We start from the raw sequence: 24,549 nt of genomic DNA, 5'->3' as shown, positions 1-24,549 counted from the left end.
ACTTCAGGTTCTGACTGATATATCTACCAAGTTTTGCAGACAAATATTGAATGGTTTTTGAATTCTGCCCTGGAAACGAAGTCCACCCCACCATAAGACTAACACCAAAATGTTCCATGGAAAAACAAAAAAAATATAAATGCCTAAAATCTGTAAATAGCAAAAGGCACATCCATATGCTGAGATTACTATATCTATAAAGTTTGGTCTAGAAATATTGAACGCTTTCTGAGTTATGCTCCGGAAACAAAATGTTTACGGACACACAGGGGACGGATGGATGGACGGAGAGACGAGGCCTCGACTATATCCCCCGGCACGTAATGCCAAAAAATGTCAAAACTCTGTATATAGCAAAAGGAACAACTATAGGTTGAGATAATAGTGCAACGATTAATTGAATTTCGATTATTCGCGAGTCCAGATTTAACATTTTTGAATCGAATATTTTTTTCACATTCAGGACATCTGTTACATCCTGGTTCACTTGGTCTGTTGCAACTGCAGTGTCAGAGCAGCTGCATTTGTTATCGACTTGTACATTTGGAGCTTTCCACTTTCACTACATCACAACCAAAATGGTCGCGACCTGTGTTGACGGAGTCAGACCCTTAAAATCTCCTGTGTGGAAATATTTTGGGTTTTCTTTGAGAGATGGGGCAGCTGATAAGTCGGCAGCCATATGCAGATTATGCCAGTGTACTCTGAAAAATGTTGCAGGATCTACTACAAGTATGGCGTTGCACCTCAAATGACGACATGGCATCGTTGAAAATGCCAAGCTAAGGGATTCTGATTAGGAGCTATGTCAGGTTATAAAAAGAAAAGGGGATGCCTCGTAAAAGACATTGCAAGATTGTTTTAAGGACCATACAGGGGATTGGTTTACAATCCCCCTCTTGCCCAGTTGATCACCAATTCTAGCATGACATTTTGAGATACTCGATTCTGATTGGTTGACTGTTGCACGTGACCGTCCTTAAACCTAAATCAAAGGACCACTAATTACACGTCGACCGCTTCACCTGCGTTTGAATACATAGCACTCGGTGACCTTTTTGTTTGTAAAAAAACATGTCGTTTGAATTAGACATAGGTGATTTTCACCTTGGTACCTTCTAAGAGATATTCGGAGAAGAGAATGCGTTCGGCTTTAAATGACATTTACTGGTCTTAAATCAGCAGATAAAGGACCGCAAAAATGAAAACAGAATGCCTTTATCTCCTAATTCAATCGGCAAATTTATTGCCATGGACATAAGACCATATTCGGTAGTTGAAAATTCTGGCCTATAAGAAATGATACCTGCTTTGGAATCCAGATATAAAATTCCAAGTAGGACCCATTTTTCTGGTAAAGTGATACTTGATATGTACAAAGAAACCAGAAAACTGGTGGCTTCAGACTTAAATCAGGCTGAATATGTTTCGTTGACAACAAACTCGTGGACATCGAGAGCAGCTGAGTCATGTATTACAGTAACTGCACATTACATTCATAAATGGAATATGAAAAGTCATGTCCCACAGACAACCAAAATGGAAGAGTCACATACTGCCCAAAACATTGCAGACTTACTGAAGTTGTAGTCAATTGAGATTTGACAAGACAGGGTAAAATGCCATCTCTGACAACTGATAATGCCAAGAATATTGTCAATGCAGCAAAGCTAATGAAGGCAAACCCCCATGTTGGCTGCCTTGCACATACCTTAAATTTGGCAACACAAAAATGTTTGCAACTCCCAGATCTTGAACAACTGTTGTCCAAGATCAGGCACATTGTGTCATTCTTTCACAGAAGCTCAACTGCAACAGCAGTACTGAAAGTCAAGCAAGCTATTTTAGAGTTACCTGAGCTCAAGCTTATCAATGATGTAGCTACAAGGTGGAATTTAACATTTGATATGTTGGAGAGATTTCTTATGCAACAACAGGCAATAGAAGCTACTCTTCTGGCAAAAGAAGTGAAAAAAAAACCTGCCGAAACATTGAAAAGTTATCAGGTGATGACACAGCTGCAGCTGAAAAAGTGCTTCATGTCTTGAGACCACTGAAGATGATAACAACAATTCTTTGTGACGAGAAGTCTCCAACCATATCGATGATACAACCGCTGAAAGAGATGGTTTTGAGACAACTTGCCCCTGTTGAAGGAGCTATTCCCCTGGTGGTTGCAGTGAAGGATGCGATTCACAACAACCTTGAGCCAAGGTTTGATAATTTATTTTTACTTCAACTTTTAATTTGAATATACTGTTACTATCTATCTTTACTTTTATAACTTTCAGGCAACAAGATTATTAATTTTCAATTTGAACCATAGTGACTGCACATGTCATATTTGCTAAACACTGAAACAACCTAGACTACAGTTTTTGTCAATCTGTTTGACCCCATGGGGTTCCTTGGCTTGTTGTGACAGCGTGAAAAAGAAAAGGCTCCCAGCTTCCCATAGCTTGGCATAGAAGGCCCTTAAATGAGGACATGTCTTCCTTTCGCTCTTTATCTTTCCTGTGATGTCCTTCCTTGTTGTCACTCTGCCTTCTGGCTGAAATATTGCCCCCTACACTGCGCAAATACATTTCACCCACTCACTTCAATCTGTTTGGCAGATGCTTTTACATTTATGTCACTGTCATATGTATGTGACATACATGGTGTTATAATTCATTCACAGTTTCAACTGTTGATTTCAGATATGGTGATCCATAGGTTCTCCTCTTCCCACATGAAAGCTCCTGTCTTGACCCTCGATTCAAAACTATGCCGCACCTGAGTGATCAGAGGAGACATGAAGAATACAGTTCCCTGGCACAAAAGGCAGTTGCTGTTGGTCAACACATGTCAGCTGGCACAAAGGTTCTTGTCACTGATTTATTCTTAAAAATATGTCCTTTGGATAATCATTTCATTCAGCTTGTATCTGATGTACATTGTGAACATCTATATTTTTCAATAACTTTAAAGATTTTAGGAACAAGATGTTTTAATACTCATTATAGGCAGGTATTTTGATCAGTGGGTAAGGAAGTAAACATGAATTTGCAACTAGAATCATCATGAAAGTTCATTGATGTGCCACAACATTCTCACTGGTACATCAACATGTTAGTATTATGTGTATTGCACATTAAGTAATTAATGTTGATATTTCCAGGTGAAGCTTGACAGGTCGGAGAATGCAGAGCCAGATGCTGAGCATCAAATACCAGCCTTGCCACATCTTCAGGACTTTAATGATGACAACTCTGAACAATCACCGCAAGTAAAGTTTACAGAGAACATTCCTGTTCAAAGCCCTGAGGGACCAACTCCACCCAAGAAATCAAGATCAGCACTGGAGGATTTATTTGTGTTCATAACAAAAGCAGAGGCCAAGTTGACTCAGGAGTCCATCGTTGATCAAGAGGTCATCAAGTACAAGGCTCTGAACAGCACACCGTTGTGTTCGAATCCCCTTGAGTGGTGGCGTGAAAAGGAGGAAACATTCCCACATTTGTCAAAACTTGCCAAGAAATATCAGTGGCTACAGCTACACAGCTACATCAGTGGCTTCTGAGCGTGTCTTCTCTACAGCTGGGAACATAGTCACAGCTCAGAGATCATGTCTCTCATCTGATCAAGTTGATACTTTGGTATTTCTTACGAAAAATTTGAAATAAGTTTACATTCCTATGGCAGAATGTTCTCAATTTGGTTCTTTGGTCTTGTTAAAGAGGACTTGGAAATCCTTTCATATTGAGTTCATAAAATGTTCTTAAGCTGATACATTGGTATTTTTAATAATGACTTGGAGATGCTTTCAAATTAAATTCATACTGTTTTTACTGGTGGCTTGGAGACACTTTCCGGTTGAGTTCTGAAGAAGTGTTAAAGCCTCAACTTTGTATTTTGAAAGAAGATTGAGATATAAATTCTTGTTGTGTTCTCAAGATGTGATTAAGTTGGTACTTTGACATTTCTCCTAAAGCATAGGCGGCAATTTTATACTTGTAGTTTACCACTTACATTCAAAATCAGTTTACATTTTCAATTATATATTTTATCAGTGTCAAGGACAGTTCATTCATTTTAATGAAAACCAGAGAGTATTGTGATTGTTGAAGTGGCTGTCACAGCCCTATCAAACATTTAATGCACAATTTGAGGAACATATATACCACCGTAACTGTGGTATATGAGTTATGAACTTAAGAATTACCCTGTTATTAACTTATTACTTGCAGTGGTGCTAACTCATGTGATATTAAATCATTGATCTGTCAGTATTTTCTACACCTTAGCAATATAGGAGGTAATGATTTTTGTTTTTATTGCCTTTCAAATATGAGTGATTTTGTTTGTTATATTTTATTTCCTTGTTTATTCCAAATATGGGAGATCTTTGTTGATAATATTGGTTAATAAAACGTTTTGTGAAAGAGAGCCTTCTTTTTGTATGCTTTTTATTATTATTATTCACAGGCTGGAACTTGGCACATTATAGTTAATAGAAATTTAATACCTCACTTGTATGCAAACATGACCATACATGGCTCAAAGAATATCTCATCTGCTTACTCAGCGTATTAAAGTAAGCATATGGTAATGTGGTATACGTCATTATAACTTTTAAGTCATCTTGTGTGTATTGTCTTCTGAAAATTATTCGAATCGAAATAATCGAAATTGAAAGTTAAAAATCGAAAATCGATTCGAATCGAAGGTGGCCTGATTCGTTGCAGCCCCAGGTTGAGATTATTATATCTATCAAGTTTGATTTAAAAATATTGAATGGTTCCTGAGTTATGCTCCAGAAACAAAATGATTACGGACAGACCGACGGACGGATGGACAGACATGCCGGGGGGATAATAATGCTATAAACATAAGATATGGTACCTAAGCGTAACACTACATATACAATAATGGCTAGTGATCAAGGGCAAGGAATGCGAAAAAAAAGATGTGTTAATACAAGTTTATCAGACCTAGAGGGTTTGATGACACAGGCATAGATGGTAAAATATACGCTTCTAAGCTCATAAACAACATTTACAGAAGTTCCTGTTGTCGGTGGATCTGGTAATACTTTTAACCTAGATACATTAGGATCTGCCAGCAACACACGATATGATATTGTTCGCAACGACACGGATGAATGGAGAATATACCCATCGTTCGGTGGTAAATTGTTTGATTTAGAAGACTTTGACAGAACAACAAACGTTGATCAAAACAAACCATACTATCTAATACTCACTGACAACAGGTGGATGATGTTACCATCTCAAATCAACTGGCTTCTTAACATAACACTTATCTCCCCATACATTTTCATGGAAAACAAAGACCACTACCTGAACAAAGTTGTAAACAAAGGAATCCTGCTTGTGGCTCACGTCCCATCACAAAGACGCAGAGCAATCATCACACCAGTCTCAAGTATAGCAACTATACCGAACTATCGCAGAGCGATATTGAGATCATGAAAGGAACCGAACTCCGGTGGGTTAAAAAACACCAGGGTTGCGTTTGCTCAATTTACGTGCTATCTATCTGAGCAAATAAATTTTATCGGTTTGAAGTTCACACCTGAGGCATTATCAGAAAAACAATTGGAAACTATTTTCTAACAGTTTCACAAACAATGGTAAGCCATCACGCCAATGTAACACTCGGTGATCTAGGAGACACAAAGCGGTTCAACTTACCTGGTGAGGAAGACACCTTGTACCTCTTATACTTTAAAGATAACATATACACACGAAAGCCACTAGCTGATTCGTTAGAGCTTGAATGGTTAATTAAAATAACACTAATCAGCCTTTACATCGTTTTTAACCAAAATGATTTCGTTTAAAAAATTACCAACAACGGCATCCTTCTCACATCCTTTAGTCCCTTAAAAGATAATTCTATACAAGTATTACGAATACCAGATAACACTGACAACATGCTAGCTCCAGTCAACTGGAATGCCAGTTTAGTCATTCACAGTATATATGATTACCAATGTGATTTTTTTTTGGATCCAAATTATGGTACGAAACCACACACAACACTAATTATAGACGTATATCTCACAGCCAAGAATACTTTTAGATGGTCTTAGATTATTTTGGTTTAAAAGGCATGAGAATAAACGTTGTTGAATTATAATAAGACAAGGCTAAAAGCCATCAATAAACCTCGATGGGGTTCCTATTGTAAATGAAAATACACCTATTAATATCTCACTCATTTACCTGTACCAGAGACCATATGCCGTTATGCTCTCTGCCTGTACAATAATGTAAACCTTGTAAGCCTTAAAATATATTAAAAATTAAAAAATAAACCATATTATAGACAAATAGAATGGGGTTGTATCCAGTCGTAGATGAAGGAAATATAAAGGAAGTGTAGACGGATTTCGACTTAAACAGATATGTGAAATAAAACATCAGCTGGAACAAGAGCGTGATATTTGGGCATCACTAAATAAAAAATACCATAGAGCTTTAAACTATATAGATGATGCTGACACCACCCTAATGGCAACTAGCATGGGTTTAGGAGCAGTAGGTGTTTGGTTGTTGACAACAGTCGTAGCTACACTGGTGGTGTTAGGACTTGAATTAGCAGCTGTAGTGACAGGAACAGTTGGGTCGGTGTTTAAATTTGTATCCCGCAAATTTAATAGTAAAGCAAAGAAACACAATGAAATTAGAATTCTTGCTGACGCAAAGTTAAACACAATGAAAGATCATATTTCCACCGCACTCAATGATAATAAAATCTCAGGGGAGGAGTTTCATTTGATCCTAGGTGAACTATAAAAATACAACAAAATGGAAACAGAGATTCAATCAAAGGTTCATAAAAAAGTTCTTCTATAACCGAGGACGAGAAAAAAATACATAAAACAAGGGGTACAACAAGCTCAACAAGCACTTATTACGTAAACCAACAACATAATAGAAGATACATGAAATACTGTTTTGCTGAAGTCAATGTTTTAAATTAATAAATATAAACACCAAAAACAGTTTCAACTCACTAGTTTTTACAACATTTGGGGTGAGCCAGAGCCCCAACCTCAATTTTTTACAAGTAGTCATGATATGGGGTATATAAATTAATATGAGTGAGGGAATTATTTCATGGCTTATATGGGGTGGTCCCATATACCACCATTGTTAGGGGAGATGAACATATGGGGTGAGCCCGAACCCCAACCTCAATGAGAAGACTGTTTTACAGGGGAGATGAAAGTAGTCGAGTAGTATTAAACAATGGGGGGGCACAGGATCACCCCCGTATAAGCCATGATATAAAAACTATTCTTCTCTCACTCATCTTAATTTATAAACCCCCATAACAAGACTTCTTCCATACCCCCGCCTGTAAAACAGTCTTTTCATCTCATGTTTTCACAGGGGAGATGAAAGTAGTTGTTTATGGGGTTTATAAATTAATATGGGTGAGGGAAGCATAGTTTTTTATTTCATGGCTTATATGGGATGGTCCTGTACCCCCATTGTCCATACTACTCCGAACAAAAAAGCAAACAGACAACACAAGATTTATCTATCCATGACCCTCCCATCACAGAAAATTCTACTCACAGTTACTTCGAACATAGTTCAGCTGATAGATCGTGTAGTAGACTGCCTCCAAGAGATGAGAGAATCAATTGAAAGTTTGCACACACAAACTAGTTTTAACGGGAAGGTCCCCGGGACCAGTAGGGGGCAACAATGGCTTACTGATTCATCAACATGATCTCAGAACAACCCAGGAAGAGGTGATATCATCATACAGCAAGTGGCATCTGTTGCAGAGTCACTTCCCAATTTATCTATAACAGTGATGTGTGGTGACACTGATGTGTTCGTGCTGCTGCTACATTTCTACCTGTGTCAACAAGTAACATGTCATGTATGCGTGGAGTCAACATCATCAGTGAACAAGAAGTGCACTGACATTTAAAGCCACAGCTGAGAAACATCCTGCCATTGTTCCCAATCTTCTTGTAGCTCATGCTCTCTCACAGGATGTGACACAGTGGCTCAGTGTTGGGGTGTTGGAAAATCTACTGCTGTGAAATTGATGAAAGGTAATTACCATCTTCGTCATGTTGGGGATTTGTCTGCTTCCCTTTCTGTGTCATTTCAGTTGGCATGCTATGGACACTCTGCATCTTCAATGCATGAGATTTGATTCAAGGTGTGGAAATTGAAAGTTGGAAGAAGAAATGCTCTTTCATTTGTGAAGATTATGTCACTGCGGCCTACTCAGGAGGCACTTGTGCAGAATGCGCTGCGGGAACACATGCAAACCTGCATCTGGAAGCATGCTTTAGATAAAGATCCTCCAACACAAGATCCTCTCAAGCATGGCTGGATGAAAGACACTCTAAACCAGACTTTGCTTCCAGTGCTGCTACCACCAGGGACCCCATCGACTCCCGACTATGTTCTCAAGCTGTTGAAATGTTGTTGTGAAAACTGTACCTCAGCTAATTGTGAATGTGCTGCTGCTTGACTTCCTAGTACAACGTTCTGTGAATGTGCAAGTTGTGATGACTGCTATCATCAGCACGCCAGAGCTGCACTGAGAGTGCTCCATGAAAGTGACTGACATTTTCAATCCATTGAACCAAGAGACTTATACAGACTTTGCCTGTGACTCTCACTCGTGAGTACAGACAGAAGTAAACAACCTTCATATCAGAAGTTCACAACAAAATAAAAAATCTACTTTTAGAACATTATTTAAGAGTAAAATGTTTTTTAAAAATACTCAGTATTCCCTTTTAAAACTTTACTGAGCAACAGTAGTGATAACATGTGTTGTATACCAAGTATATATAATATCTTTAATCACTGTAAAGCTCATGATGTGTTTCTTTGTAACCATCCAAATATAGCTGATTATCAAAAGAGGGAAATTCTTTGAAAAAACATTTTTTTTTCAAAACCCTCAGCCATGAGAGGGGTTCGGATGGGCTGATGGACAAAGATAACATAATGATGGAAGCCAATTAGATAGGATTAATGTACAAAGATAACAAAGTTAAATAAGACAAAGCCAACAATTATACGGCAATAAGGAATACACTGGGAAGATAAATGCCTTGGTCCCCTGTTCACGGCTGACTTCTTTCTCCAGGAGCACACTTCAGCGTTTCCTTTTTTTCTATTGGCTGGTGCTGGTGTGTAGAATCTTGGATTGCTGCCAGGAAATATGGTGGTCATGATTTTTTTTATGAGATGTTCCGAAATGGCAGATTTCATATCAGATTTTTGGGGTGTGATGTCTCTCCTATGTACTTGTCTCTGCAGCTGCATGTTATCTCCTACACACATCCTCTTGGGTTTGGGGTGGTCTCAGGAACCTTTCCCCTTCGCATGTAGCAAGTTCTTTATTGTTCTGTCTCAGGTGAAAGTGACATCTATTCTGGCTGTTCTGGTAAGGAATCTGCTGATTAGGTGGCTTATGGGATCTAGGTATGGGATACTGATGAGGATAGTTGATGGGGCAGGTTTGGGTTTGGGATCAGGATTTTAGCTAGTGGAGCAAACCATACACAAAACCCTGGCCTCCCATAAAATAAATCCTGATACTCATCAGTATCAGATGGACGGTAAAATCAGACTAACTCTTTGTTTGCATTTCAAACAAGTGCAGTCTTTCGAGCACAGCATTTGTTTTCACATCCAGTATCTTTCGTTTCATTTCATCTAAACAGTAGGTATTGGTGACAAAGACCTTTTATAATTTGATTCCAAAATCTAAGGGAAATTTAATGATGCACTTGTCACAGCTGCACTGTCACAGCAACATGATTTTTTAAAAACTATCAAATAAAGAGGAAAGCACACTTTGTGTAAGTGTATTTTCAAAAACATCCCAACCCATTCTGGGCTCATCAGTAACATTTCAGAATTATCATTAGTGGTTACATGAACACTTGGTATCAGTGTTCATTTATATGCTCTTTTTGAAATTCAATACTCCCAGTAACTATCCGATGTTCACATTTCAAAACATACAGCAAATATCACTGTGACTTGCGATTTCATATGGTGTCAAAAGTGGCAACATGTACGAAGGATTCAGTTTGAAAGCACTTTAACTTTGTCTGAGGTAATAGTGGATGATATCTAGAAACAGAATTCAAAAGTGTGAAGTATATTTGTGTGTGTGGTATATTTAGAATTGTACTGGAATATAAAGTGAAGGTTGAAGAGGAAGGACATATATGTTCCTGTGGCACCCAGGGGGTTAAATACCTAAAAAAGGGGTAAGAAGTAGCCTAGAAATGTTGTGTTACACAATAAAGTAGATCTTGTACAGTTAACCATAATTGATCAAAGGCATATGTATGTTCTGGTTACCACAAACCCCATTAACCAGAAAAACCCTGCTCAGAAAAAACAAGATAACATGGTTTTTTTTTTTAGTTGTTTGACGTCACCTTCAGTAATAATGTAGGATCCACAGGCATCCACAAACTCGGAGAGCTTAACCACATACCCTGTATGCTTTTACATAATTGACTGCAATGGATTTGATATAATATAAGTGTCATACTAACTCATTCATTCAGTCATTCACTGATGACAAACAGAAATGAACAATTTCAGTGTATCATACCTTGCAAACTGTAGAGGGAACTTTGATGAAATTCTGTGCAGGAGTTTAGCACCACAGGGAAGCTCTGCATAGAAATATGGTGCTCCAGCTGGTACAATCTGTAAGCATCATGAGGCAATATGTAGGCATGTAGGACTTAAGGAATCCAAAATACTCAAACACATGGAACTAAGTAACCATTTTGTAGGTCTACAAATTCAAATTCAGTTAATTTACAGGCAAACAATATTCTAAAAGGAAACAAACTCTGAACCTTGATAATGTCAAAATATGAATCAGCTGTTTCATGGAGGCATTTAAATTTCCCTTTTATGAACTATAATTTGCAAAGATCTTGCGTGTGTTAAACTCTATTATTATTATTGTGCTGTGCAAAGTGACACATCGGAGAATGGAAGAACGAGACATAACAAGGATATACAACTGTAATTGGTACATCTGTTTGGGTAGGTCACCCAGTCACAGTAAGGTCTAAAAGTTCAAGGTATGAAAGTTCAATGATCTATACGATCTCTGTGATGACTTTGCATTGTATATACTTTTTTTTTCATAGATCTTAGAACCGGAACCTTTCTATAAACCTTAGTTATGATTCTATGGCGGTTTAAGACACAATCAAGAGGGTTTCTGTGACATGACAACACAACTAAAGAATTACCAAATAAGCAAATTTTATTCTCAAATAAATTGAACCAAACTTAACAAGTGTCATCAGGAGATGACAAATGTCCCCAGCTCCAACATGTTTGAAAGAACAAATCACCTGCCAGTTCTTCACTTCTCTTTAAATATTCCAGTAAACATTAACATCAAATACCATGTTCATTTATTCTATCATAATTACATCATAATGATTATGTCATAAAAATCAGGGACAGTGGAAAATGAGTCAGGATAAGTTACTTTGTTAAAGGTCACTGGATCTGTGGCAAGTGGCTTTTACAATCAAATTTGAAACCCTGTTATTTAAAGTTCAACCTGAGTTTTTGTTAGAATAAGTCTGAATAGTTTCCATGAAAATCATGAACTACTGAATGACAAAAATCTGTAAATAGCAAAGAGCACCACTTTGGGATCTGCCTCATATGTCTACCAAGTTTTGCTGAAAGACATTGAAAGGTTTTCATGTTGTGATCTGGAAATGAAGCTAACCCCTCCATTTGAGACTACGTCCAAACCATTTACATCGAATCAAAGAAAAATTAAAAAAGACAAAAATCTGCATATTACAAAAGGCATCACATTAGGGTACGTCTCATATATCTAAACTCAGCAAAAATGAAAACTTGACACTCATGATTTTTCAAATAGTGTTTTGAAACTTTTCTTGAAAGAGTTCTTGTTGTGATTATGATTAAATGCATTGTCATTCTACTGGTCGGGCCTATGTAGCAACGGGGAGAGCACTGGATGCTAAAATCACGTTTCCATGTGCCCAAAGTCACGTTACCTATTGATACATGTGCAATTGATCTCATGGTAGCAGAGAAGAGTGTCATCTCAGAAAAACAGGGTTTTATGTTTAATTATTCGTTAATCTGCAATGCCACGACTGTCAAACATTGAGCGTGAACGTGCCATTGGCATGCTGAATACGGGAACGTCCGTCACTGATGTTGCGAGGGTTATGGGATGCAAGCGACAGACCATCCATAATCTCCTTACATGTGTCCATCAATCTGGCACCACAGCTGACTGCCCCGTCCTGGTCGACCACGTGTGACGTCACACGCAGAAGACCTACAGATTGTGTAACACCATTTGCGTAATCAGTTTGTCATTGCCACATCCACAGGGAAAGTATTGTTTGGAGGGTGAGTGACTGCCCAAACCATTCGCCTCTGCCTGTCTTCATGCACGGCGACAATATCATGCATCAAATGCATCATCCAATCCATGAGGACATGTATCGCAGGACACACTCGATATTGACATGATTTCATTAAGTTGTGACTCACAGTATTTGATCATGTACATTGTAGTCGCATTTCTGGTGGAACCGATTCCTTGACAAACATGATCTGTATGCTATAGCATCTTTCATGACAAGAGAATTGAATACAATCGTTATTTCAAACCCATTTTCCAAAATGTTCAAACTACTGACTTTGAAACAAGAGTTTACTAAGTTCTTTTGAAAAGATACTGGACAGTTTCCTTTTGCACCCTTCGTTTTGAGACAAAGTTTCCATGGAAATCATGAAATATAACAAGAGTCATCAGAAGGTGACGTATACCCCCTTTGCTTACATGCAGTGCAAAACACAACTTTGCCGTTTCTGATACCTTTCGGTATGGACTTATGGTAATAAGTCATCAAAAAAGCAAATTCAGCTGATAAGTTGAAACATAACACCATGAAAAAAATCTGACAAAAAGGCGTTGAAATGATTCACTAATTTCAACCCAGCTGGGTGAAAATTACTTTCAACAGTCATGCGATGGCTTGAACTTTGATGCCTGAATGATTAATTTCCAAGAAGGTGACTCGTAAAACACAGCAAATATTGTGTGCAACGATCATTGCTGTGGTCAAGGTTGGAGAACAAACGATGACTCTTGTGATAACAAGCATCTTGGGTCTGCAGTAATAAAAATGCACCAGTTCCATGCTTTTCATATTTTCTTCGCATCTTGCTCACTTTGGCCTAACTGGGCATTCTGTGGGAAGCGTAAGAGGTCATCCAGAAAAGCATGTTTACTTGTAAAATCAGGCAAAACTTGTGACTATCTGCTGAAAACAATAGATCAGACTATAGATGGCAATTAAGTCTATAGACCATTGACTCACCTGGCATGAAACGCATGGGCTGCCCACTGGCACAAGGGGCAATCTCTAAGACATTTTTAGCTTTTTCATCTGTGTGGAATATATCTTATCAACTGATTAACATCTTGCATGTCTTTCTTTCATACAGTGTATTTCGAGATATGTAAAAGAGTATGATACCTGATACCCCTAGAAAAACACTGTATTAAATGTCTAAATATATATGGGTAGCATGTGTTCTCATAATATTTTGACTGCAACGCGCTCATTAACATTAAACATCCATGACACTCTTTGAGTTGTCTGCTCCTGACGATGCAATTCAGCTGATGCATGAGATTCAAAACATATATCCCACACCTCCACACAGCTATCCATCTCCATCTTCCCCCACAGAGGAAACACCATCTGACACAAACTGATGAATCAAACTGTTACAACCAAACATAACAATTTCAGCCAAATCTCTGGAAGACATTTTATCACATTCAGCAGTTTTCACTAAAGACATTTCTAATGTTCTGTGAGCTCTTTCAACTGGATTAGCTTGCGGTCTAGCAACTGGAATATAACTACATCTAATTCCCCACTTGGAAGAAAATGCACAAAACTCTTTTGATGTAAAGACAGGACCATTCTCCATATTCCTTGGGAGGACCAAATATGGAAAACAGATACCCAAGCTTGGCTCCATAATTATATAGATCCATACATATCTTCAAACCAAGCGCCGAGAAAGTTTGGAACCAGTTTTGGCACTGTCTAGTTCATCAGTCAGTTCACTCCCACGCTTAAAAAATGTGGGAGGCTTTTCACCTCGTATAGAGGTCTCCAAAAATACAAACATAATACTTATAGGTCATTTAAATCACATTGAACACAATGAATGCATCAATAGATACTGAAAACATGTGCAAAAGCCACAATTGACTACTTCAGAATTGGGTTACATAAACTTGCAAATCTTATGAGTTACATATAACTTGAATGCAGATAGAATGGTACAAACAGTTCGCTGGTGTAGAGGTACCGTGTGGGACTTTGGAGGGAATTTTCAGGTATGAATCACTTCAGATTTTTTTTAGCCAATGAGGTACAACTGTCTTGGTCAGGCTGACTATGCTATGTTGATGTCGACAAAGCAATTTATCATGAATCTTCTTTGTCAATGATAATTTGTTTGGTTTTCGTGAGGAAGGCTTCTCTGGCCTGTTGCCTCCCTTGTTCTATGAACTTTTATTTCTCTTCTGAGATGGGGCACTTACGAGACTTGGTTTGAATCTCTTGCTTCATTCTGTGACATTTGGTAAGTTTCGAAAGAACCAAATGGAACTCCTCTTCCAAGATGTTGCTGTTCCCGAGCACAGGGTAAACATAATCTTCTATTGTGTTAAGTTTTGATTCTTCCAGAACTCTGATTCTGTTATTTTTTGTTGCTTTGCGCTGCTGTCTGCGAGACATGTACTTGAGCACCAATCCGATCAACCCTGCGGCTCCAGACGTGATTTTGATGCCCAGCACCATGGGTGGACAACAACCCGCCGAACCTATTCACATGCCAGTCACCACTAGGGCAGTGCATGCTCTGTCCACGTAATTGACAGCTCTGCGATATTTTTTGTACACCGATCTACACATGTCAACTTCCTCTTTGATTTGTTGTTTGATTTCACATAATCAAATGTTTTTCGACTGTATTAATGACACTTTTAAACATATACATCTTGACTTAAGCTATTACATCGCATTATCACATTGTATTTACATCTTCTTGATAATGAACAATACAGTATAAAAATTGATTGCAGGCTACAGTATGAAGCGATACATACAAGCTCAGTTAATCCGTGTTTTTTTTAATGCACTAAGAAAGACTTGCGAAGGCAGTGTTGTAATTTGATACGCTACGACGTGCCCACTTTGATAACTTGCTAACGGAAACTTACTTGCATAGAAAGTATTGTGTCATGTAGTTCACAGAAGATTTACCATTATAACTGAATATGTTCAGTCAGTAATTTTGAATGTTACATGCAGTAATTATATATGTAATAACTAAATGATTACAAGAAAGTTTAACAACAAGAGAAGATACATACAGTTGCTTGATAATCTCAGCACACAATATGCTTGTGTTGCTTATTTTGGAAGGTACTGTACAATATATGTATTCATGGTTATATCCCAAATGTCTAAATATCTACATATTTACCTTCGACGTGACATAAATGACATTGTATCTCCATACACTTACATTGCTCAATGAAAGTTTGGATCTACGCACAGTGTCTATATACAAACATATTTATGACAAACAATCTCAGAACTTCAACTAATGCACTTATTTTGTAATTATGGTTCATCATTTATTTTAGTCCAATGAACTGTTATCAAGCTAAGCTGCATTGACAAAGAAATTAGGAATTCTCTTCAATTGGGAAAACAGGTTTGATTGCCATAGTTTTTTCAGCAACACCGTGATGAGAATGATCTAATAACTATCATTATTATTATTCAGCATTAAAATGTCTTGTCATTCACGCAAGGTTATATTTCACCTATTAATCTAAAACTTGTTTTAAAGAGGCAATTAATCTACTTATAAAATGCGTCCTTCATTGCAGACCTTATCACAGTGTTCGGAAGCTCTGTCAAAGTTGGGAACCCTGACTGTGCATAGAGCCGCACTAAGAAAGTACCCTGAAATTATCTCAACTGTTAAGAAGGTACTTATAATTTTTAGTGCAAACCTAGATGTTTTAGATTGTTAATTGTGCCTCACTGTTATGTATCTTCCAAGAAGATAATTGTTCATTAAATGTTACTTGTTTGAGTATCAAACTGCTCAATATTTGTTGTTCACTTTCAAAAGTTTTCTAATTAAAAGTTTTCTTCACACAACTATTATAAAGTAATTCAAATGGCATATTGACTTGCTGTGTCGGCACTTTGCCTACTGTGGACAGAAGGCAGAACATATATTGAGTACATTCAGAAAGACATTAGAAAGTGGGGAGATGAAGGCTTTTCAGGTAAGTGTGAGCTTTCTGAAATTCAAATTTAAAAAAAAATCATTATTTGATATTGTTGGTGATAAAGTGCTCAGAACCTCGCTGAACCGAGGATGTTAAACCATAAACCATATCTATATCACTTTTAAAAGACATGTATGTTTCATGAAATAGTGATTTTCAAGGTGTGATATTTGGCTCATGCCAACAAAAATATATGTCTCTAGAAACAATTAACAAACCAAGATTCCGTCAAAGTGCAAGAAGGTATGGTGAAAGTGCATATGTGAATGATGATAATATTATTTTGAAACTGATGGAAGCAAGCATGAACACATGTATATGCATGAAATCTACTAAACGTATTTCCTCAGTGTTTCTTCTATGCGTAGACAAAAAGATGAAATGCAGCTCATTCAGGATGTGTTTTTTATATACAATTCTGGATATTTATACCTTTTTATGAAAAATATTTGATGCATTAGTTTTTTTTGTTCAATTTCTATATGTGAATGTGGGTAGATAGAATAAGTTTTTGAAAATGGGTTCTTTGAAATTTCATTGGACTTTATTTATACATAGAGACTAGACGGTGCTTCCTCTTGAAGTTCAACTCAAACCCCAAGCTAAAGTTTAAATCCTCGACTGGTCATCCATCCGCCCTCTACTTTAAAATCTATCTCATCTTTCCCACCTAAAGTCTTATTTAATTTGAAACATATCCATTGTTGGCATTCTGTAACCATTTATCGACAAAATTACGTCAGTCTGAACTGCAACTGTACACAAGTTAACATCTGATATGTGTTCAAATGTTAACCTTACAGAAACATAAGTGAGTTACAAGTGACTACTTTATCCGTAACTTGAAAACCCACTTCCACCTACATGGGACATGTCCACTCTATGGAAGTAACAGTCATATTACAAGTGACCAGTCGGTGGACTATTTCTTTATTCCCATTTACAATGATTCCTATTGATACAATCATAATTCCATGCATAATATTATAAAATACTATACATTTTGCATATTTTGCCAGTAAATCATATTCTGGCATTTACCCGATGACGGGTCAAGAATTTGCCCAGAAACGTTGTCTTGTAAATACTACGTTGTTTTGATCCATTTCAATGATTATAAAGATATTTTTATTGCATTAAGAAAATTATATTTTAGTCTATCATCATATCATGTAGATAATGCATTTACTTATTGATCAATATATATATTATCAATTTGCAACATAGTTCTGTACCAGAACGAATCCTTTGAATGTGGAGGTAAATTTTGCATGGCGAGGAAGTTTAGATAAATATAATAACCATTAAGTTATTTGTTGCACGGTTTGTCAAATAAATACTGCCCGCATTTTATGCACTGAAGTACTATTATGCACCCAGATAGTGCATGGTCTACGCAACTAATACTATAACAAGATAGCAAGCTGTACTAGCTACAGTGTACTAATGACAGCATCCAAAATGTTTGTAATGTATTTTACATTTAATTTACCAGCATGAATTTAATTAGTTATAATGGTACTTCACAGGGACAAGGCGATCCAAAAGAAATACGCAAAAGGGACAAGTTCAGTTGTATGTTTGGAATAAGATGGATTTTCGAGTACAGATCAATACAGATGGTTCAGGTATGTAAAATGTAATGGTTTGAAATATATACAAAGAACATTTACCCAAAGAAAAAAGTAAAAAGAATCCTATCTTATGAAAATATTTTTTTAAAATCTTGTTATTTCCTATGATGTAGCTTTGGAAATCCACTCATTACAGGAAGAGGTGTTTACAGCAGAAGAGATTTTGAAACTGGACAGCTCCTGCTTAAATATGAAGGTACCGTCACTACAAAAAGTCCCTAAGGCAGTGACACATACGTTTTTGAGGTACAACCAAAAGGGTCTACATTTTGTTGAGTTGGGATCATCTGATTCATTAGAAATATGCATTTATTTTATGAAAAGTGCGTTAACTGGCTTCTCGGTATGTTAGAGATGGTATGGCATCAACAAATATGGAGTTAAACATATATAGTATCTAACTGAAACAATATCAATATATTGTTCATATTAACGGATAGACATTGAAAAACGAGCTGAGAGTTACAGCGTCACTTGACAGATATATTCTGCACTCCCAGGATTGATGCCACAAAAGATGGAACCTTAGGAAGGCTGCTGAATGATGAACCTAAAAGGCCAAACTGCATGCCAAAGGTTATAGAAGAGGACGGAAGACTTGGCATTGGTTTTTTTGCTGTTAGACCAATCACAAAAGGACAGGAGCTGCGGTATTGTTATGGCAGAGATTCCAAACAATACCCTTGGCGTAAGGTATATATCGTTATCACACCCGTTTCATTCAATTAATGTAAATGAGATAACTCTAACAAATCGCTCAGACAGCAAAGGTAAAAATAAGACTCCATTAGTGTTGGTTCTCAGTCGTTCATTATGTGTATCATTTTCAATCTTTTATAGAAGAATGCCACTGAAAGGACTAATACCACCAATTTACCTGGGAATAGTGGAGTCCAACATTCCACAAATTCCAAGGAAAGATCAACAAATGCACGTGGTAAGGAAATATCTCCAAATCCAGAGGAGTCAAGAAAACAGTCACCAGCACATTTGGTTCCAGCTGTAGTTGATCATACATCTTGTGGGGTGGCTGAAGGCACTACGAAACGTGCTATGGAAATATCTCCAAATCCAGAGGAGTCAGGAATACAGTCAGTAGCACATTTGACTACAGCTGCAGTTGATGATACATCTCTTGGGGAAGCCGCAGGCATTTTGGAACGTGCTACGGAAATATCTCTAATTCCAAAGGTGTCAAGAATACAGTCATTAGCACATTTGGTTCCAGCTACAGTTGATGATACATCTTGTGGGAAGGCAGAAGACACTGGTGAAAGCTCAACAACTTCGAAACAAAGTGATTTGGAGAGCAGTTTCAAGATAGAGGATTCTGAAAGCGATTCAGGGGATTCGTACATCTACCCTGTGACTCAAAAAGCTAAGGCCTTGGTGGGTGATATTGTGGCAACTCAGCCACATATAGTGGTAACAACTACAAATAATGCAGATGGCCGGTCATACGACAAAGCATTTCACTGTCCGTACTGCCTTTCAAAACAATCCAAGTTGCCAAGACACCTGGAAGGCAAGCACAAAGAGGAAATCGAGGTAGCAAAGTATCTTGCTACTAATAACAAAATCGAAAGAAGCAGAATCATGACCAAGCTGAGAAATCTGGGAAACCACCTTCATAACACAGAGGTGATCTCAAGAGGGTCAGGGGAAATAGTAGCAGCCTACAGACCACGTGAAAATACACCCTGGAGTGAGTATGTTCCCTGTGTACACTGCCTTGGCTATTATGTAAAGAAAGAGCTTTGGCAACACGTTAAACGGTGTGCCCTTGCCCCATCACAAACAAAACATAAACGGGTACTCCAAAGAGCGCGTTTATTGTTACCATCCCCAGAGAGCTCATCAACAGGATTCAACACAGTCTTCAACAATATGAGGACTGACAGCATTGGTCTCTGTTGTAAAGTGGACCTTTTAATTCGAAAATTTGGAGAAAGCCTTTTTCTGAAACATGGACATGACAATGACCAGTTTGCTTTTATCCGAAATACACTGAGGGAACTAGGGAGACTTCTGTTGAATCTAAGAGCCAGTGCTGGGCCATCAGGTGCAGACTTGCAAAGCTTCACCAATCCAGGCTCATTCCAACAGGTTGTCACTTCAGCAAGACAAACATCTGGTTTCAATGACAGAACTCATACTTATGACACACCGTCATTAGCCAAAAAGCTAGGAGGGTCACTGAAGACTTGCGCGGGCATAGTAAGAAGAGACGCTATGATTTCACAAAATGAATACTTAAAACAGCAAGCACATGATTTCCTGGATCTGGTTGAAATGGAAAGGCCCTATGAAGTCAGTGCCCATGCCAACAGGACACTAAATGAAAGAATCAGAAACAAGGTGAAGTTTGTACCTTTAGTCAAAGATACGATGTTGTTATCGGCATACCTCAGGTCCGTTGGCAACAAGGCGGCAGCTACCTTACACCAATCTGATGATGTCAGTGCATGGTATTCTGTTTAATCAGAGAAGACAGGGTGAGGCATCAAAGTTACAAATTGGAGATTTTTAAAAGTTAAGTCTTACCCGTCAAGGAGATGCAATGGAAGGTCTGTCCCCATTTGAGAAAGATCTTTGTCATAAACTACAGAGGGTGGAGATCATCAGTAAGCGAGGAAGGACCGTTCCAATGATCTTTACATCAGAATTAACAAGTTGGGTCAATCTCTTGTTAGCCAAGAGAGACATTGCTGGCGTTCATCATGAAAACACATACTTGTTTGCAAGAAACCACTATGGTTCCCTAGGCCATATTCGAGGGTCGGACGTTCTGAGATAAGTCAGCCAGCAATGTGGCGCAGAGGAACCAGAACTTCTTCAGTCAACAAAACTAAGGAAACAAATGGGAACTTTATCATAAATTCTAAATCTCAGAGACCATGAACTGGATATCCTGGCTGACTTCATGGGACATGACATCCCGGTTCATCGCGAGTATTACCGCCTCCCAGATGAGACATTACAGGTGGCCAAAGTGTCAAATCTGCTCCTGACTCTTGAACGAGGCAAATACACTCAACAGAAAGGGAGAAACTTGGATGAAATTGAAGTGGATTTACAAGAAGGTTAGATGTTATTACCATGATGTGTGGACAATTATTTGTAGATAGTTCATTGTAACAAACGTATTATCTAAATATATATTCACCAATATCATTGTTATAATTATCACAGAGCAGGTACTTTGTGACACAGTACCCAATGTTTCCTTGAGAAAGTGATGTAATCTAAGCAAATTCTTGGGATTAATAACATTCACAGTTTAAAAGTTTATCTTCTACAGAACCTGGAAGATGTGCAGAGCGACGATGAATCGAGTGGAGATGAGTATGGCCCTGGTAAGTACTCACAGAAATGTTGTCTCTGAACGTACCTATTCACAGTGTCATCATATTTTATAATTATTAAACAGTGATTGAAACAGAGTGTTCCTGTATTGCAGATTGCAAAGGGATAGAGATGCGGAAAAGAGGCTGCAGGTCACCACCTGACTCTTTTGGTATGTAGATATGCAAAATGTATAACTGTCTATCAGTTTGACTGTATAAAATTACTATTGAAATGATAACTAATAGTGAACTAAGATGAGTTTGTATAAACTATGCATTATTTATTGCCTCGCTAATACTATCCTATTTTCTACCATTCAAGATGGAAATGAATCCAGTGACGAGGATTGCCCTGGCGTCGAAGCGGCACCAAGAAAAAGACGTAGGACGAAAGGTGAATGAGATAAACATTTATTACAAAACAAAATATTTCACGTGTTTGTTAATGATAAGTGCACAATAATTGATGATTACACACAATTTCACTCACGATCGTTCACAATGCAGCTCACTTATTTATAAACCAAATGGATGTTTCTGCATATATTTTTTTACCTTGGGTATGCTCCGAGTTGGTTTTACACGACGTGTGTCATTGGCACAGATATGGAATATATGTCTGTAAGTTTGTCTGTAAAGCATAATTTTTATACTTTTCTATATGACAGGTTCTTCGAAACTGGTCAAACGACCCTGGTCGGAGAGTGAGAAAGATGCCGTCCTGAAACATTTCGAGAGAAATATTATATTGAAGAAACTTCCCGGAAAATGGGATATTGACCGGTGCCTATCACAGGAACCATGTCTGAGAGGGCGTACGTGGCGAAACATCAAAGACTTTGTTAGGAACCATACTTTGGCAAAGAAAGTTCACTAGCAAACAAATATACTCTGAACAATTGTTCCATAGCTTCTCAAATCGGGGAATGTTTGTTATATAAACTATTAAAAGAGCTCCCGAATGCAAATATTTACTAATAGATAGATAATGATGTTCTCTCACCGTTTTTTTCATTCAGTTGTCTGTGTCTTCTTGTCATGAAATCAAATGTCTCTATATGTTGGTTTGGTGGCAACTGTCCGAGGTGACAATTGTCTAGGTAGCGCTTGATCGGGTGGGAAATGTCAGTGTTACAACTGTCCTGCTGTCTTTATATACATGCCTCTTTGGCTACGAGTTGTTTAAATATCATTGTGAAATGGATAATAGGTATCTAACATATTGTGTACAGTGATGCACAACTTGAATTGGTGCATGTAAGTCGACGGTCTGCTTTCGCCTCATGAAAAGCTGAAAATGCAGGCTGAGACCTTTTGATAGTTAGAATGAACTTAGAAATAGGACCTTGGAACTTCTTGGGGTTTCTGAATTTGAAAACGTGATGTCTGCAATACATTGTTCAACTTGACTCTGCCTTCGAGTTGTCATTTTATACTGTCTGGTCATCACCTAAAGTGAGCAGAGATCCTTGGCGGGAGAGATTATTAGATAAAGGCCCGTCGGAAGAAAGTAATAAACACATTAAAAACTATTTTAGTTTGGAAAGAGTGACTTAAGATTCTGATAAAAACATGAAGAACTCTCAAACAGCTCTCTGCATTGATCAAGTCATGTCATCAATCTTCTATCACGGCATGATCTATATCATAGATCGTTTGTATGTATGTCAATAGAAAACAATAACTAAAACCTGAAAAGAGGACTTAGTACCGGGAGTATCTTGACGAGGCACATTTTGAACTTTTTATCTGTACTTTTCTTAACGAGGGCTGCATTTACTGAACACTCATTGGTGACAACAATAACAAACATCAAATAACAACATATATTTCTGTCAGTAAGATCGCCTTGGACACTCACACCTAATAACCATTATAATTGTGATTAATCACTTTAAGTCATTTTTAAGTGTTTTTTTAGGCTATGATCCATTTATCTCTTTATGTTATGAGAGAGAGAAAAATTCAGGTGCAGATTAGTTACAGAGCGTCTGAAAGCTCAGCTCCTAAAGATCAAAATGTAAATGCCTAAACTTAAACTTGCATTATAATGTCAAAATATTTCAGGGTCTAGATGACTGACGATAATGTATAGTATCAGTTATATATATTGTGTCATCCATTAGGCGAATCAGATTTGAAAATTTCATCTTGAAATTAGACGCCACCTACTATTTCCTGAAACTTCCTCACGCTTTCTTCTTGGGGGTGTATCCTCTCATAGTGAGAGATGTTATATCAGACATTGGCCTGAAATGGGTGGTTCACAAATCAACTCGTATTTTCACACACTGTGTCCGATTGCTCAGAGCACATTTCTATACACACTCCTTGGTTATGTTGTTAAAATCAAATACACACTGTCCCCATTTGTTATGTATATACTTCTGTACAATGTTCCTGTGTCTTAATGTCCCCACTCGCTCATCAAATTCTTGTACACAATATCCCAGTTTCTTATACACACTGTCCCCGTTTGCTTAGTGAAGACATTTATACCCACTGTCCCCGTTTGCTTAATGAAGACATTTATACACACTGTTCAGAAGGGTTTCTCCAAAATGCATCCATGTGTGAAACTGTTCGTGTACAAATCATTAAACGTGACACTCAAACTCACAAAAAGGTACACATATCACAAAAGGCACGTGCTCTACATGCGATGGAAGAGAGAAAAACGAATGTGTTCAGTTTTTCAGTTGTTGGGGCTTAGGTTGGACAGTGAAAACTTGCCTCATTAGTATTGGGAGAATAATAGTTTCTTGAGCCCAATTGTTAGACTTTTAGTACTTAGAAATTTAGTTTTAAGACATTTAGCTGAGCATATTTTCAAACGGGCCTGAAATTTACTGTATTTGTGAATACATTTCTTGTTGAATCAATTTGTGGGTCCCTTCAGTTCGTTTAGTTGGTTTTCACTGTAAATATTATTTAATTTACTTTTGGTCCAAGGTTGAAATATTACCTAAAGCCACCCAGTTTATTTTTTACTTGCACATAGTTTCTAGGACCCTTTCAGTTCGTTTAGTTTGGTGTATTTCTTTTCAGACTCTTTTTTTTTTAAATAAAGACTTCCACTGTGCATTCCTCCACTACATTTTTTTGGTAGCAGAACGTGGTTTGAATCTCAGTTTAGT

At 37.6% G+C, this 24,549-nt stretch overlaps 1 protein-coding gene across 1 annotated transcript in view; it reads right to left on the bottom strand.

Moving 5' to 3' along the window:
* The window catches only part of LOC137261524 (CWF19-like protein 1), a 261,199-nt gene that overhangs the window by 24,515 nt on the left and 212,135 nt on the right, over nt 1-24,549 (bottom strand). The window contains exon 14 of the mRNA XM_067799283.1: nt 10,627-10,724. Coding sequence (XP_067655384.1) covers nt 10,627-10,724 — 98 coding nt within the window. The remainder of the gene's footprint in view (nt 1-10,626; nt 10,725-24,549) is intronic.

The sequence above is a fragment of the Haliotis asinina genome, chromosome 14 (genome assembly GCF_037392515.1).
Source record: "Haliotis asinina isolate JCU_RB_2024 chromosome 14, JCU_Hal_asi_v2, whole genome shotgun sequence".
NCBI classification, from domain to species: Eukaryota; Metazoa; Mollusca; class Gastropoda; order Lepetellida; family Haliotidae; genus Haliotis; species Haliotis asinina.
The sequence above is the reverse complement of the archived record's forward strand: the minus strand, read 5'-3'. Positions and strand labels throughout refer to the sequence as shown.